The 18,225-nt window shown below is 40.8% G+C and overlaps 1 protein-coding gene across 4 annotated transcripts in view; it reads right to left on the reverse strand.

Annotated features, from left to right (window-relative positions):
- Positions 1-18,225, reverse strand: part of col4a6 (collagen, type IV, alpha 6) — a 116,568-nt gene that overhangs the window by 21,455 nt on the left and 76,888 nt on the right. Inside the window, exons 7-26 of one of the 4 annotated variants that reach the window (XM_038731701.1) lie at positions 16,223-16,342; positions 16,025-16,084; positions 15,167-15,202; positions 14,734-14,796; positions 14,249-14,284; positions 14,066-14,107; positions 9,381-9,473; positions 7,770-7,823; positions 7,509-7,571; positions 7,254-7,298; positions 6,648-6,701; positions 5,413-5,482; positions 5,192-5,296; positions 4,924-5,073; positions 4,405-4,458; positions 2,698-2,793; positions 1,948-2,105; positions 1,647-1,829; positions 1,278-1,461; positions 34-78 (exon numbers count right to left, since the gene is read on the reverse strand). In XM_038731701.1, coding sequence (XP_038587629.1) covers positions 34-78; positions 1,278-1,461; positions 1,647-1,829; positions 1,948-2,105; positions 2,698-2,793; positions 4,405-4,458; positions 4,924-5,073; positions 5,192-5,296; positions 5,413-5,482; positions 6,648-6,701; positions 7,254-7,298; positions 7,509-7,571; positions 7,770-7,823; positions 9,381-9,473; positions 14,066-14,107; positions 14,249-14,284; positions 14,734-14,796; positions 15,167-15,202; positions 16,025-16,084; positions 16,223-16,342 — 1,711 coding nt within the window. Of the gene's footprint in view, positions 1-33; positions 79-1,277; positions 1,462-1,646; positions 1,830-1,947; positions 2,106-2,697; positions 2,794-4,404; positions 4,459-4,923; positions 5,074-5,191; positions 5,297-5,412; positions 5,483-6,647; positions 6,702-7,253; positions 7,299-7,508; positions 7,572-7,769; positions 7,824-9,380; positions 9,474-10,874; positions 10,965-14,065; positions 14,108-14,248; positions 14,285-14,733; positions 14,797-15,166; positions 15,203-16,024; positions 16,085-16,222; positions 16,343-18,225 lie in introns of all 4 variants that reach the window. The other 3 variants (XM_038731702.1, XM_038731704.1, XM_038731703.1) reach the window with 3 other exon arrangements.

Below are 18,225 nucleotides of genomic sequence, written 5' to 3' on the forward strand. Positions count from 1 at the left end.
TCTGGCTGGTGGATGAAAAAGTTAGTTACCCACCGGTTCCCTCTCCAGCGTCATTAACCCCTCCACAGCTGTTTTCACCTGGACAGATACACATGCACAAGGACGTTCAGAGAGACGGATAGAGAGTAGAGAGAGAGAGAGGTAGAAGATGGCAGCATAAAAAGCCAGTTAGGGTCATTTGCATGCACCAATAAAGCAATTAAATCTTTGTTTCATCATACAGATACCAGCAAATCAGCAATCAGTTCCATTCAATTAATTCAAGGCTCATTCTGTTAAATGCTTGCTTCAATGTAAAAAAAAAAAAGGTTATTGCACTCAATGAGGAGAGAGAGAGGGAGAAAGAGAGAGAGAGAGAGAGTGACTGGCTAAGAGCTTGTGAAAGTCTAACAAATCACTGTCCAATTGCAGCTACAAGTCTATTAAACTGACTCGTCTCTCCTCATTTTCTCTCAGCTCATGTGAGTGACAATAACCTTCATATTAAGAGCAAAATGAATCAGTTGTTTAGAATTAGCATCGTGGTGTGAGAGCACACATTCATACTGAAGACGAGCGGCCAGCTGCTGCTGCTGCGGAAGAGGACTTTGTGTCATTTAGTCTCAGAGAAGAAGAACAGAATAATGGCACTGGCCACTGGTGTCATTTAGTTAGCCTACATATGTAGATTTAGTTTACATTTAACTCAATCCTTTTGCGTTTTTGATTAATTGATTATTTTTTGTGGGTGTTAACAAACAAGTTGACATCTGATAAAGATGCCTAAAAACAAATAATGTAAATAGATTTTTGAATCCCAATTTTGACTGACAAAATAAAATCTCACTTCCTCTGAGACTAAAGAAGCACATTAAAATCTTATCATTGTGCGTCACTCATTCAACTAACAAAGCAGTTTATGAATTATAGATTATTGGCTGCAGAAGAAGTGTATAAGCACATTAATGGAGACCATTAATCACATGGTTAACAGTATGCTGCTGCAGCCGAGGCATGAACGGCGGGAAAATTCCCAGAGAGCCATGTTGTCCCTTCAGGTCCTGGAGAGTTTTGGCTGCTCAGCAGGGCGGACGAGCCAGGAGCTGTTTGTCCCCTACAAATGTCCTCTAGTGGTTTAAAGGTGTTAGGTGAGGTTGATATGATAAGAGGAAGGACAGTGATTGGATGGGGTGGATGTATGACGATCAGGATTTTACCCTGTGGGGAGAATATGGCATGACGTCCACGCACGCACGCACTTCCCTGTATTCAACACACACGCCACTGAACACACTTACCTTTCGGTCCAGGTAAACCTGGTTGCCCCGGCAACCCAGGTATACCGGGATTTCCAGGTTCTCCGCGAAAACCAGGCGTTCCGACGTAGCCAACTCCTGGCTCGCCAGGGCCACCGGAACGACCCTTAGGCCCTGGGAACCCTGGGAAACCTTTCTCTCCAACTGTGCCGAAACCAGCGTCTCCCTGGAGAGGAGAGGAGAGGAGATGAGAGGAAAAGAAAAGAAATGAAAGGAAGAGAAAGGTAAAGAGGAGAAAGGTAAGGAAAGGAAGGGAAATGAAAAGAAAGGAAAGGAAAAGACTTTAAAGTACTTTCTAAAACCTGCATGAAAACCTTTAGATTAGTCTGAATACTGTGTCCAAGTACTCACTGGGGGTCCAGGGATCCCGGGAAAGCCAGGCAGTCCGTCTCTCCCATTTTTTCCAGTTTCACCTGTAGGTCCTCTGGGTCCAGGAGCTCCAAGTTCCCCTTTAACCCCCAGACCAAGGGTGGGGTAGTAAGACGTCCCCTTCTCTCCCTTACGACCAAAGAAACCCCTGTCACCAGCACGACCCTGTAGGAGCACAGAAACGACAGTCGTTTGTGAAACTTGTATTTCTTGAGAAAACAGCGTGTCAACACTATTCAGCAAAACCACTCCATCCAAGCAGTGGAGTCGAAATTCTACTCACAGGAGGTCCCTGAACACCACCAAAGCCGGGTGAACCGGGGTCACCGGGTTCTCCCTTTCGCCCTAGGAAGCCGGGGCTGCCGTTGGATCCTGGAGGTCCAGGTAACCCAGGCAAGTTTGGGGAGCCTCCTCCTAGGCAGTTACAGTCGCCAAGATCACCTGGAGGGTGGAGGACACGGGGCAACATGGAGGAGGATAGTTGAATGAAGTTATATAACTAAAGTTTGGGAACAGGATCACGCCTCTCTTTTTCTCACTAATCCAGCCACCTGCACCTCACTCAGTTCCCCCACCCGTGCCTCTCTAATCCAGTCACCTGCACATACGAGTATATAAGCTCGTCAAAACCCCTTTCGCTCCCATTTGTCTCAGATCTCACAGCCCTCCCCCAAAAACCCTATATCTCCTCCTCTCTCAACAGGCAGTACAGTGGCCTCACAGCAAGAACACCCCGGGTTTGAACTTTGGTCGTCCCGGGTCTTTCTGTGTGGAATTCGCATTTTCTCCCTGATTTTTTTTGGGTTTCCGCCGGGCACTCTGGTTTCCTCACACCATTAAAATCAAGCATGCTAGAGTTAATAATTCTACCAAGTAACTGTTCTTTTTCCGCCACAGGAACCACAGGGGGATGATGCGCAAGCCGCTTATCGAGACGAGCCCCCACCCTGAGTCTCAAACTCTAAGACATGGATTTTGTCTGAGAACCCTGATATTTGATCTGATTTCACTCAGCGTGTGTTTGTGCGTGTACCTCTGAAACCTTTGTATCCTCTACTACCCGGCACTCCTCTGGGGCCAGGGGTCCCAGGCTCTCCACGGTAACTAACGGGGACATCTGGGGAAGAACCTGCAAGCACACGCACATAAAGTTAGACCACTTAGAGGTCAAAATGGTAAATTAGCAACAAAGTAGCCAAAAACAATATATGTTTAGATTTCCCACTGTTTGAACATAAGCTGAATTGCACTGGCTGATGTAAGATGTAAAAACAATGTGTATCTGTAAAGTTCCTGTCCTGGAGGAACTTGTGTTTTTACAACACGCCCTCACAGCTAAATGAGAAATCATTTAAACCAGCGCAGTGCAAGTGCAGCTTGCTGTCACAGTGTGAAGTCAGGATTAGTCTCTTTGCTCAGCATGTAACATGAAAGAGCTCAGCTGCTGTTGCAAGACGACAGGTGCTTATTTAAGCATTAACTCGTTTATATTGTATTAAAATATAAAACAGAATTGTCCAATACAATACAGTGATTTTACATCGATTATATGTAATGTTATAATGTACTACTTGCCACAAGCAGCATGCATAGGCTGTTGCAATTTGGCACCTACACAAACACAGGAAACAAACCGCTGACCATACACATTGATCTTTTTGTTTATTTTATCAAATGCATCATCTGTGAATTGATGTCCGTTCTACACCTATAAGGTGAAGAGAATCTTAGCTCAAAGCTCAACCTGCAGGTGAAAATTTCAACGACATGGAAAAGTTATTTTCCTTCCTTTCTTTTCACATAAAGTTAAATATTTCTTTTCTTGTTTAAATCTAGATGATTACAGCTTACAGCTCATGGAAATCAAAAATCCAGTATCTCAAAATGTATGAGAATTTTATAATAAAGAATTTATATTACGGAAATGTCGACCTGGGAAGAGCTCTAATCAGCTCACCTGCAAAGGTTTACTATATTCTACTGTTGGATGCACCTACACTGCTGATTCATAACTTTTTAAGTGCAAACGTATCTCACGGTCTTCATTCACCTAACAGAGCTGGCTCAGGTGCTTTTACCTTAATGTCGCATGATAACAAGCTGTCATTACTAGCAGGGAGATAATAACCCCCGTCTTGGTTCAATGATTTCAAATCATTAGTGAGTAAATCTTTGAGCTGAGACTCTCGTCGCCAAACACACGTTTCCCATGTATTAAATGATTTAGTTTCAGTCAAGTAATTATAGGAAAATGTGAGGCTGCTCACACAGTAAAACACCTTAAACTGATGCTCCCAACAAACAGAAAGAAAAACAAGTGTTATGATTTCTTATTATTTTCTTTCAGTTTGTGTCTCCATTTTTTCCTTCGTTTAATGTGTTTGTGCCGACAAAATAAAACAAATAAAAATAAATCCCTGATTGCAAACAGCACTGCTGCCATGCATTACGTCCATGTAAAATCTGTGAATCAGGCGAGACCTTGTGGCCAAAGATGAGAAAAGCAGCTTGGATTATAGCGAGACACTCCCATCCAAGTCTGAAGCCCTCAATAGCCTCCGCTCTCCTCAGCTATACTTACCACCACACCCTGCACAGAGTACAGCGTTAATAATAAAAGCATTTTGGCAGTCAGATGCTGCCTGCTGAAAGTTGTGTTTGTTGTTTTGAATTTTGTTTTTGGCAGGCTGAATATTGCCATGGCGATCATAGCAATATGGCCGCCCTGTTGGGTACCTGCCTTTGGGCCTGGGGGACACATCAGGATAGATGATGCAGGGACCAACGGCAATGCCTTGGAGAACAGTTAAATCAGTCAGCCATCATGTTTTAAAGTCTGTTACTATCTCGTCTTGTGCTTTTAGAGATGAACTAGCTTTTATGGCTGGTAAAAAAAAAAAAAAAATTCTATGCAGCTCTGTGTCAGGATGATAAAGATGCTGTATTTTCAGCTAGAAGTTTCTAATGTCTGTATCATTTTATTCTAAAAAATAACAATAAATCTAATCATTTTAGCTCCTTTAATTTCAGGGATCCAGCTGTTTTGTCAGCAAATAAAAAGCAGAGTACATAAGTAACAGTTAAGATAAAAAAAAAAAGACAAGTTGTTGTATTAATCATTACTACTTTTCTGAGCTGCAGTGACCTTTTCCACCTTCATGGATTTTCATCTCTCAAAAAAGCCACGTCGACCCTCATCCTGACCACCTGTGGAGGAAGAACCAAAGAGCTTTGGTTAGTCGATTATGTGTGAACATACTAGAAGGGCCCTGAGGTCCAGGAGGGCCGGGGGGTCCGGGAGGTCCAGGGGAGCCGGGGGATCCTTCGGAGCCGTAGCCTTGTATGCCAGCGTTACCTTTCTCTCCCTTTTGGCCAGAGTTCCCGGGGAAACCTGGCGGTCCGTTACGACCTGCACATACGGAAGGAGGACAGAGATGATATTTGTGGTTCCTGAAACACGTACACACTGATCTATTCCTTTTTTCGCCTCTATACTGTTCGTGTGCGTGTGTTTATATTATCCGTACCAAACTCAACAATTCCTGGTTGTCCTGGTGATCCTGGGTATCCTGAAGCTCCAGGGTCACCGGGGGCACCGGGCAGGCCATCGAGACCTGGGTCACCTGGTGCTCCTGCAGCCAATCACAGAAGAAAAGTCAACACAGGAAACTCGTACGTATTAAACTCGCAGTCGACCTATGATTGATCCACTGAATCATTAGTTTGGATTTCTTTCTGTTTGTGTTACCTTGAACAGAAGTGTCCCCATTACTAGTGTAAGCAGGAGGTCCTGGTAGTCCCTGTTCTCCCTGGTCGCCCTGATAGACACACACAACAAGTTCAGGATCACATGAGCAGAAAAAGAAAAGTTGGGAAACTAAAGTTATCTACGCTTGTTGTCTTTCTGGTGTGACGAACTTATGCCAAGCTGAAGGAACCCACATTAATTTAACTGCTGAATCATTTCTCTAATCAACCTTAAAGGGACACATGTTTGAGAGACATGCATATTTGTTTCCTTACTGAGAGTGAAATGGAAAGATATTTATTTAAGATAGCTTAAAGTCAGCTTAGGGTTAGTTTAAAGTTAACCAGGCTTGGTAAAATTCATTTAAAACCTTCTGGCGACACCTGCTGGTGAAACAAGGCTATTGCAATATAAACTGTGTCCCAAATCCATACTACATTCACTGTTAATACAGGGAACTTTGAAAGTATGTAGTTGAGTGTGTTCACACTGGAAAAGTGACAAAATACTGAAAACAGTCATTATGAAGACTTTGTACACTATTGTCCCACAATGCAATGCAGAAAGTTAAATACAGCAGCTTCCCACAGCTGAAAAACTTTAAATAATATGTGGTGGTTAAAAAGCTCCACATCCATGAAACACATCAGAAGTTTTAGAAAAACTGTTTTCATTGTCTGTGTTAACTTTAAGTGGCAGTGCAATCAGGATTTTTGCTAAGTAAGGAATTTGCCTTGTTATTTTTAGTGAATAACAATAAACATAAAAAAAAACAAGCACTACAAATGTCAAGAGTCATAAATGTAAAAAAGAACAAATAGTACAATAAAACACATGAAAGATATCAAAAACATGTCTAATATTTTTTTTTTTTAATGAAAAGAGCTGTACAGCAAAACGAAATGGATGGAACATGCAATTTTTCACAGTATAAAGTATAAAGAATATCTACAATGGGCAGAATAATAATCCAGAAATCATCACGTATCATTTCCAGTGAATATAAATCAGTATAGTATTTTGCTTTCTTGTATACTAACTGCAAACACTGTAAATTATTAGTATATTAAAAACTGTAGTATGGAATTGGGACACAGCAAAACACTTTTAAGGAAAGCTAAACAACCTGACTTAAACTCTGTGTAAACCTCTGTCAGCAGAAAGTGTAAACACACACACACACACACACACACACACACACACACACACACACACACACACACACTCATTTTTACCTTTGGTCCTATGTATCCTGGCTGCCCGGGGAAACCTGAGTTACCAGGGGATCCCTGTATCAGAAGAAAAATCTTTTATGAATATACTGTACAGACAACAGGGGTTAACAAAACACACCACTACACTGCACTACAGGTCCTTTATATATTTACTGTTGACTGCACAGAGGTGTTTAAGCTGTAGCTTCTTATACTAATATTCCGATAATGGAGGCAGTGAAAGGCTAGAAAAGCTTTTTGCATCATGGCTTACTTCTTCTCAATTACTTACTATCACTTCTGCAGAATTTATGATTTATGAATATATGACTCCTGGTCTCTAACTACTTAATGTGGCACTGCAGGCAAGTAGTGTATGTATTATTACAATGGTAACCTGCAGTTTAAACTGTCTTGTGCAATAATAAAACAGTTGTCCAGAACTAAGTTTGAAGTGTCCTGTTATAGCATCTGAACTGCCACCTGTAAGCCAATCAGAAATTAGTATTTTCTGCGGCTTTGTTACTGTGTTGTGTCTGGCTCACAATATTGACTTTTCAAGTGGCTGGGAAACATTTTATATTATTATTAGATTTTGTTTATTATTAGAGTATTACAAAAGCCTACCTGTTGTCCTGGAGTACCAGGAGGCCCGTTAAAACCAGGAGGACCCTGTTTGGTGGAATAAAAGAAGACATCCACCACAGAGGAAGAGGAAAAAGGAAAAGTGAGAGACACATATCACCACAGAGGAAGAGAGGAAACTTACAAGAGATAGAAAGCATCCAGTATGCTGAGGTTAGGGGAGGATTCATACAGCAAAAGTATGAAAAAAAACTTCTTGTCCAATGTATGAAATTTGAAAATACAGTTAGCTCTTACTCTTCCCCCGGGGTATCCAGGAATGCCTTTCTCGCCAAGTTCACCTCGATAACCAAAAGGTCCCTGGAAATGAGTTAAAGGATAGTTAAGTATTTCATTGATCTCCCTGCTGTGTCAATAACAACAGCCGATTGTCTCAAGTAAAGTCACTTCACATGTTTGGTATGGTTCTGCCACTTAACATATCGCCACCATTTCTCATTGCTTGTACAGAAATCACATTGAAAACATTTATTTTTCAAGAAAATGTAAACTGCTTACAGGTAGTCCGGGATTGCCAGGGAATCCTCTGAATCCCTTTGGACCAGGTTCACCCTTTGAGAGAGAGAGCAAAGGTGAACTTGAGAACTGCATCATTGTGCAGTGTTTAGGAACAGCAAAGATTAAATTATGAGCAGCGTACAAAGAACCCAGTGAACAGACTGCACCTGGATTCCTTGGTATCACATATGAGTGATCTTACATTATCTTACGGGTTCTTTGCACCTAAACTTACCTTTGAACGCCCATGCAAACTGTAAAATCTCACTCAAAACAACAAAAACTGTGAACAAAGTACTGTGTTTAAGCCCAGTGGTAGAGCTGTTCAAGCCCCCGACGAGAGATGCACTGTGCTGAAGGTTGAGGAATCCAGGCTGGAGGATACTGATTATACTGGGCTTGATAGTTGGCAACAGGGCTTCACCCTCAGTGCTACCCCAAACGTGCACAGTGGGCTTTTCTGCTCAAATAATACCAAACTGAACTGTAGTGGTTTCAGTCATCTATCTACTTCTTGATGTAGATGTGTAGGCTACTTTGCATGATTTCCTTTTTTCCTGGCAGCCACTGTTTATTTCAATACAGTACCAGAACCATCACAATAAACATTATATTTCCTTAATGCTTTTTAAAGCAACATTATTTAGCCTAACATTTGGTGTCCTACAGTTTCAAAGTGTAATTCACCGCTGTCATAAATAACAACAGCTGTACACATCTGCCATATCGTTACTGACAATACCAAGCAAGCTTCTTCTTAGCGTGCTGAAGAGTCTTGTTAGCGTGTGATGTGCTGCCGTACGACATTCTTGCCATAGGTTTCCTACCCGGGATTTCAATGCCCAAAGTGGCAATGACAAATAGCCAACGCCATTCTCCCTATTACAAATCAGTGTACCATCAAAATCATTTTGAAGCAATTGTTTTAACGTAAAATTACTAAATAATGTTGCTTTAAGATACATCATCATTAATTATATTGAAGATACAGCAGGGCCTGCTTTAATTACATTTTTGGCACTGAAAAAAAGCATCAGATTATTTGTTTCAAACATTTCATGTCATCGGATAATCTGATTTTGGTCCCTTTTGATTAAAAGGCTGTTGTTTAATAGCTAATGCTTAAATCTTGGATGTTTGACTGCCCCTTCACAAAGACAGTTTTTCAAAACAGACCCTGCTAACAACTGCGTTACCATGTGATAATAATAAAAAAGTCATTTTAACTTACAAAACTTCATAAAATAAAGGTGGTGAAAATGCTCATTGTGATGGATTATTGTTTGTTATGATTATTTCAAGTCTTGCAAATGAGATGAAACTCAGCTTTGGTCATGTGTCTAATATTTGGAGTTATTGGGTAAAAACTAGTAAAACCACCAATATGAGCTATAAAGTCACCACAGATACAAAACAGCACAAACTAGGCCGACTCTAAAACTTCACCCAAGAGGAAGTAAAGATGAGGTAGGACGACACGTGGCTGTATTTTTGGACACTCTCAGATTGTTTCAGACGTTAAAATCCCGTCCATGACTTGGCGCAGGTCGTCCTGCTTGGAACTACTGCAGAAATGTCGACTGTGAGAAGAGTTGCATTTTTCCAACAAACCTGCATTCCTTTGTCTCCTTTGGGAAAACCCACAAACTCCACAACGCCATTGATCATTGGCTGGCCAGGGTCACCGGGTGAGCCCACGTCGCCCTGGATGCCGTAACCAAGGAAGAGAGAGCTGTTTACACTGATCGCTGTGGCGACCGGGGCGAGGAGGCGGCACAAGGAGGGGAAAGGTGGCGGAAAGACAACGGCAGAGTTTTGGGGCATTTAGGGAAGACGGGGACAGAGATGGGGGAGAGTTGACCGGAGGACGGCCTCCGTGTGACTGTGGACGGAGCCACTGAAGGGGGGCTGTTGTGCACAGAGTGAGAAGAGGAGTGAGGAAATATTGGGGTACTGATGAGAGGCTGGTCTTCTCGTAGCATAAAGTTCACTGATTTAGTTAATAAACTTTTATCAGAGCCCAAGAATCTCTGGAGGCAGATATGACTGGTTGGGTTACACCTCAGTGGAAAGAGCCAAAGGTCTGCTACAACCTGCCAAAATGTAATGGCAATATGTTTTCATGTATTTCACTTTTTGGGCTTCGATCTATCTGCATAAACACCAGCTCTAATTACTTGGGAGTTCCCGAAGCTTTTAACCAAATCTTGTGGCCTAAATTCTTTCACATCATTCGCATGTTGACAACTCAGCACGGGATGTGCTGAGAAACACTATGTTAGCTGACCATGTGTCATCAAACTGCTATTTTAAACCTTCTGAACTTCCGAACAAATAGGTTAGTGTCACTTAAACTGTAGGCAGACAGTTAGGATTCACAATCGTAGCTTCCTCCAAGCCTCCCCTTTGCCTTACTGAATTGGCTTTGGTCTAACGTTGAGTAATGGGAAAGTTAAACCACACTGAATCTCAATGTTCACAGTGTGTCTCTTAAACATTTTCTTTTGTAGCATCAAAGAGAAACACATTTTTTCATATTTTTTTCAGCCTCCTGTCCATAAACTGCTTAATTATATTTACATCCAGAATGTAATTTGTTGCGACTTCACCCTACCATCAAAAACAAAATGTAATATTTATGATTTTGCCCCCCATTTCCTACAAGACTACACATCCAGTATCTTTGGAAACCTTAGAAAAGACTACATTTGAAGTAAACTTGAGTGGGACATGTGGTGACATCCTAAACTCAAATGTTGATATTATTTCTGCCTACAGAGCAGCTCTGCTTGTTGTGCCAGGAAAAAGATGCAGGACTGATGTTCCGATGCACCAACGTCCCTTCCACCTCTCCCCAAAGTCTCCTCTTCCTTTGACTTCTCACTTTTCTGCATCAACATGTCCTCCCCTTGATGGCTGTTCAGTTTGCTGCAATCACTGCTCCTCTTCCTCTTTTAACATTTCGTTTCTAACAACAAGCTTCCTGCTGTGTTATTGACCTTATTTTTACCACTTTTATAATGAAACCCCACCACATCCATCTGTGTGTGTGTGTGTTGTGGAGGCGCTACAGCTTCTGCTCCTGGCCTTCCCTTGCCGTGTTACCTTATCTCCTTTGTAGATAGTGAGAGTTTTTTCGCTTCTTAGTGACCCGTCGCCGGGAGTACCACTGGGTCCGGGAAGACCCACGTCGCCCTGGAGTCCGAGATACATACAACACACGGTTAGCCAATCAGGAGGGTGAGGAGGGGTGAGGGGTGGAGGAGAAACAGGAAGAGGATGAGGTCATAGTGTGAGGTGAGAGGTAGACAGACAGACAGAGAAGGAGGAAGGGGTGGAAAAGATGAGAGCAGCAAAAGATATGTATGGAGGGAAAGAAAAAATCAGGAAGCGATCAGATACACTACATGGCCAAAAGTATGTGGACACCCCAACACTACTACCGGATATATGAGAAAAGTTCTATAAAGTCTTTTGTGGCTGCAGAGGGAGAAATCTGATAAGCCGCCTCAAGTGATGTCACTTGAGTCCGTGTTCATTGGCACTGAAGACTTAGGGTTTAAAAAAAATTCTTGGGGGTGTGGAGTTAGAAAGAAGAGAGCTTACCAGACCACCTCTGCAGCCCGCTCTTCATCTGTGTTTGAGGCTGGCAGTTAGAGGCTACATTAGTCACTACTAGCATAACCCACCCACCCAGCTGAACTGTAGGCTGTCCAGTTGCATTGTGGGTAGGTGCCAGGTTTTGACAAGAAAGAAACTGCAATGCTATTAAGTGTCCATAGGTTTAAGATGGACACTCTGGACACCTTCAAAAAGTACTCAAGACCCACCTGTTTAGGCTTGCATCTGTGTATTTTTTTGTTCTTCTGTCTGTTGCGTTATTTTTAAGGACTTTGTGACGTCCACTCTCCAAAAGGGCTACATGAATACACTTACTTACACAATATTGTCAAAAATAACCTTGTATGCTGTAGCAGTATGATGTCTCATGAAATAGCCTCAGATCAAAAATGCACAAAAACACATCTGTCCACATACTTTTGGCCTTGTATGCAGAGATAGATAGATAGATAGATAGATAGATAGATAGATAGATAGATAGATAGATAGATAGTTTTAGTCTGACAAGTGTTTCTAAAAGAAGAAGTCATACAGGACATAAAATCAAAAAAGAAAATCAAACATGAGAGAAGAAGAGTGAATTACTGCAGAGAGAATCACGAGGATAGAGAAAGAAAGAGAGAGAAAATGAGAAGAGAGAGCTCAGGAATACTTCATCTTGAGTTTCCTGTTGTACAATTTCATTTTCATCCTCTGAAAATGTGTCTCAACAGGCTCAACAGTGAATCCAGCTGTTTCCACAATCAGTTCAGCCCTGAATCTTTCTGCGTTCAGTGTTCGAAGAATTGGTTGAGCATAACATGCATGCAGTGTGTGAGGAAGATGACTGTTAGTACTCGTGTGTGATTGTTCAAATGAGATGGGTGGGTTGGATGGAGTCAAAAGAGCAGGCACATGAACTACAAATCCCGGAGTTCAACACCAGATGCCCAAAATGCAATTAAGGGAAGGGGGGGGACGTAGTGCAACATGAGAAGTAGGAGCAAGTGATTCCAGCACCCAGTTACAGTCCGCAGATCGTCCTCCAGAGTGACAGCTCAGAAATCTGAACAAACAAAGTTTGTGTAATTTTTTTTTTATATTGTGTTTTGATATTTAACACCACTGAATGCTGCACAGTCAGCTCAGGATGTTGCATGGCTGATCAAGATCAGATGACTTCAACAGCTTTTCCCAATTTAGGATGAAAATCTCTGAACTGTCATTCAACAGTGAGGGAAATAAGTGTGCGCCACTGGACAACTCACAAACACTATTTGAACTCGATCAATTTGAATGGGATTTCGGGGAACAATCAGTCCTTTAAGAATATGCATCTGATTACGATTTGAAATGAAACGCAGATTTTAAATCTGATGTAAAAGTGTTGTTACATCTGTGTGAGTGAGCTCTGCGACTTGTCTCAGTGGCAGCACAGATCATTTGAAAGAACAAACCAGACTGAATCAAGTGGAGGTTCATGTGATCTTTTTATCATACAGGAAACAGATGCAACAAACAAGTTCAGTAGTCGTGTCAATCATGTGGATGGAGAGAGGAGGAGAAGGAGGAGGAGGAGGAGGAGGAGGAGGAGGAGGAGGAGGATGCTGGGATGGGTGGGGTTAAGGACGGGAGGAAGGATGGAGGGTAAATTAATGTGTGTTGGACGGAAGAAGTGCAGGTTGCAGAGCCACCACCAGTCAGATTTTAACATGCACAGTATTATGTCCAACCAATTAATTTAACAAACATGCTAATACGCACATAAACACACACACACACACACACACACACACCTGGGACCCAGCACGAGCCCTCTAAGCCTGCTGTTTCTGTGAGTATATTTATGAGAATGAAGTGAGAGAAAGCATTGAAACCACATCGGTTTACTCCAGAAGAACAACGAATTAAATGCAAAGAGTCTCTTTATCATTCCAGGTGTACTGTCCATATAGAGGACCAGTTGTTATCCATCTGTTTTTTATCTTTTCTGCCCTGATGAAGAGCCTTTGAGGTTGAAAGCGATCAATGTTTTAAACCAAACGAGAGATGAAGAATGTGTCTTTTCTGTGACCTGGTTTATTGTGAAACTGATCAGGCACTTGGCCTCTGCGTTCTCTACGTCTGGGACATGTTAGCCCAGTGTAGCTTAGCAAAAGTAGCTTGCTTGCTAACAACAAGCTAAAACAAATCTTTAAAAATTTCAGAAACTGGCTGCACATTTTATATTTTCTATCACGTTTGCCTGTGTTTCTGCTTATCTATGCTAACGACAAAAAAAACTTTCATGACTTTTTAAAATCTATATGTCACTGTGGAAATTCTCAGATGGGAGCTGACACCAAACAAAATCTAATATTTGGTAAATTGTGTTAGTGGTAGATAAACCATTTGCACACTATCCCAATCATTTTTGTTGGTATTACAGTTAATTACAGTGTTAAGTCATTTTATGAGGAGGTTGTTTTCCTGCAGTGATTATAACTGATTATTTTCCTGTCTATCGTGTCAGTGATGGAAAATAACGTTACTTTTCATGGGTTTTCCACAAAGTTGGTCTTATTACCAGCATCAACAGGCAACGTGTGTGTGTGTGTGTGTGTGTGTGTGTGTGTGTGTGTGTGTGTGATTTCATCTCTACAGACAAATGAGTCTACATGAGCTCTCTCTTTGAGCTCAGAGGTAGCAAAGTGTACCTTGTCTCCTCGCTCTCCTTGATATCCGTCACTACGGCTCCCCTAAAAACAACAAGGGTTAAAACAGCAGGGCACTTGGAAGAACAACAATAACAACAACATCTTAAATAATAAAACTGAGGCCACTGCTTACTGCCTTTTAATAGAATATAATAAATCACTATACTCTTTAATTTTGCTTACCATTGGCCCTGGGGGACCGGGAGGACCAGGTGGGCCCTGAAGACAGACGACAAAATCAGATAATATTCACAAATACTTCAAATAAAAGACAATAAAACATTATTAGATGGATGCAGAAATTAGTCTGAAGCATCCAAAAAGTATAACATTTGCATGTGTAATGTGTGTACAATTTCTACACCCATTAACTGGCAATTAGTGCTTCAATGTCATGTCACCTATTAAAAGCCTTTATGAATTATTAATGGCATTTTTAGCTGTACATTGCTAAAACTGGTTTTCTGTGAAAAGGGTCCTCACTCCTTGTGCAGGTCATGAAGTAATTCTGTAGTTTTTATTTTATAAGCTGCCACAAACCACCATGAGCTGTGTAACAAACTGCACCGCAGAAAATTAGATGTTTTAAACATAGATATAAAAGTGAATTTGATGTTAAGATGCAGGGGAGCAGTCTGAGGAAGAGAGAGATAAATGAGTTTACATACAGGGAATCCTTCCGGCCCATTGGGACCAGGAAAACCAGTTGGACCATAAGGACCCCTGATACCCTGCAGAGAAAAAAAAAGTATGTCTCATTATTTTAAGTATTAAAAAAAACTAACTTACTGACATTTAGTGATGTGCATAATCCTGCAGAAAAAAGGGATACAGTTCATACTTTGGGAGGTGTTCCCCGTCACCAATATGGCTCTTATTTTTCACTTTTCCTTAATGTTTTTTACATACTTTACTTTACATACTTATTTTTTTTACATACTTTGTTTAGTGAGTCAAATTCATACTGTATCACAAATCCAGTATATTTTTCATTCAAAATACATAATTTTACAATATTCAAGTGTGTTATTTATTTATTTTTTATTTAATATCATACATCAGGATGTTAGTAACAGTCAGCAGAAAAAGCAAAGATCTTACAGGTGGACCGTCCCTTCCTGGTAAACCTGGTAAACTCTAAATAAGAAAAAAAAAAAGAAAAACCCATAAATCAATTAACACTCAGCAAGTTAACACATCACTGACACTGCACATTGCTCCTTTCTATTTTTAATTTAAAAAAAACTTTTTATCTACATTTTGGATTTGGGTCTTGGAGCAATCATGAGAATATCTAAATCCTGTTTGGGAATATTAGGATTTTGTACACAGATGAGATTTATACAAAGTTTAATGGAAATCACACTCATGACGCCGATGTAACAGACTGTCCTGGTACTGTAGTGCCACCTAGTGGCTCAGAGCTGAAATGTGCATGTACCACTTAACAGTTTCAATACAATTCTATACATTATGGAAAAATAACAATAAATATATAAAAAAAGAAAATGCCTAAAACTTTTGGGCTCATCCAAATAGGTTATGTACCAAAAGTGATCCATCCCACGTTATGGTTCAGGTGTAGGTAACAAATGTGGTGCTATGCACAACGAAGACCACACTTTCCACCCAGTTTAATGAAATCTGTCAGCAGTGTTTGAGATATCCTAAAAAGCAACTAATGAAACAGACTGAGGACTGAAAACAAAACTAATTAAACACCATTAAAAGAACAAAAGAAAGAGCCTGACATGCTCAGAAAGTAAGCACAAACACTACAAGTTATACATTAAACACACATTGCTGTCAACCACACACACAAGTCAGCCAGTCAGTCAGGACAGGACTCTTCTTCCTTTGTTACAAAATCTCACAGTAGAGCAGAACTGTATGAGCTTGAATCCCAGAATTTAAGATGTGCACATGTGAGTTAATCTGAATAAGTGTGTGAGCCCTTACCGTGATGCTGTTATCGATATATCGAGGCTCTCCTTTCTGACCCTTTGGCCCAGTAGGTCCCTGTTGGAGAAAAGGACGCCATCAGTATCCCTTTATCCTTCCCAAGCAGTGACAATAAACTCTATTATCTATAAATAATGACATTAAAACATCCAAAATATAGAGATTACTAAAAGAGGAACTGAAGTATGTCCTCACAGCAAGTCCAGGGAAGCCAGGTACTCCTGACCTGAAGCCAGGTGGTCCAGGATCTCCTCTGGTCCCGTTACAGCCGTCCAGTCCCGGTGGTCCTCTGCCACCCTCTTGACCGGGGTGACCCTACCGAGGTCAAGCAGAGGAGGGGTACTCTTTAAGATTATTGATGATGTTATCTTTATTATAACTTATGTTAAAAAAAACAACTCATGAGTCAGAGTTTTCCCATAAGTATTACTAAATTAAATTCCTATTACCATCCTCTTCAATGTAATAAACCTACGAAACAATGTCCATATTGGGATATTTATCGTTATCAGGATTTGTCATGATACACAGTGTGGGCCTGATTTACTAAAGGTTTGCGTGAGTAAAAACGTGTGCAAACTTGATATCACTAGCAAAGTAGCATGTAAGCTGATCTACTAACGGTGTGCGCACAAAGTGACGTCTTTCAAAAGCCAAGATAGCACCTGTTGTTTCTTTAGTACTTTAGCCTTAATGAATATGCAATTAGGAGCGTAACATGCAGATTGAATTATGACGCAATGTGATCTACCAAGCCAAAACGCAATTTCACGTGAGTGCAACAGCCTCTGTATTTGAGAGGAAGGTGCAAACCGCCAAGTGTTGCGCAGAGATGGCTGCTGTTATTGTTGCCAGGAGACACAGCCTTAATGAAAGAAAACGTAGAGAAATATTATACAATAATTGTATTTTTTTATTTATTCGATGAACTATATGAATAGATTTTTTTGTATTTTCCTTTAGCTTTGGCAATACTGTTGTCAATGAAGTATTATACAATTTCGACCTGATTTATTTTCTCCGTGAGATAGAAGAGTTTAGACAGTTGCGTGGTGCTGCGCAGAGGCCCCAGCTGCAGTAGTGCACGGATCACGCGTAAAATTCCTCCAGCCAGAGGGAACGATCACCAACTGTTCACAACGCGCCGATCGTAATATATCGTATCGGAGAGGGTGTGTACAGGGACAGGGACAGGAGATCTCTGATCTCGGAGCGACTGGGGACGGTGCGGACGGTCGGCGATTGTTCCCTCTGGTTGGATGAAGCACAATCTGCTGGCATTTCCTCGTGTCTGGGTCATTCCAGCATACTGTAGCTGTTTTTCCAGGTGTGCTGTCCCAAGTACTTAGTGCAATCTCAGGCAGGATGGCAGGTACACACGATTTCCACATACTCGGGACGCACTGAACGAAACAAACCAAGGTTTTTAAGCTGTGGCTGCTTTCCTCTTCATGGTGGAAACCATTAAAACACGCAACTCCCTAATTTAAATACTCCCACCTCCATTGTGTTTGCTCCTGTTGTCATCTATGCAATAATTCTTAGTAAATCATAATTCTTAGTAAATAACATGTACTAAAATTGCATGTGCAATATTTTAGAATGCACATAAAATCTTTATTCGGGATGTTAGTAAATCGGACCCTATGTGCCTAAATTACTAGAAAACCTTCTGACGTCAGGATATATGTTGATATCTTTTGGCTTTTGTGATTTTGTTGCTGTTGTTCTATATTGCACTACCAGAGGCTCATGTCATTTAAGATATTTTAAATAAATGTGGGAAAAAAACTGAAAGGCTGAAGTAAGACCTCTAGTCACTGATGACAAATCTACCCCCAAAAGATCATAGTGCTTTCAGACATTTTCATGTCTTGCATAATACTACTGTTGTGTATTTGTTTATACACATAATTGAATATTTTTCCAATATTGTATAGCTTTTCTGTGCTGTTTACTAATTCTGCCTTGTCATATTTCTACTTATCTTTTAATTCAAGTAAATCTTATTCATGCAAGTTATGTGCCCTATAGCATGGATGGGGCTTAAACTGCATTTAACTTTGCAATCTTATATTGTAAAATGACAATAAACCTAAACTAACCTAAATTTTACAATCCACTAAATCCTTTTTATCCACTAAAATTACACAATTCAGTCTAAATACCAAATATAAAGGTGGTTAGGCTGACTTATA

This window comes from Micropterus salmoides, unplaced genomic scaffold (genome assembly GCF_014851395.1).
Source record: "Micropterus salmoides isolate LMB-PRFRI ecotype aquatic unplaced genomic scaffold, ASM1485139v1 Ms_hic_scaffold_2, whole genome shotgun sequence".
Classification (NCBI taxonomy): Eukaryota; Metazoa; Chordata; class Actinopteri; order Centrarchiformes; family Centrarchidae; genus Micropterus; species Micropterus salmoides.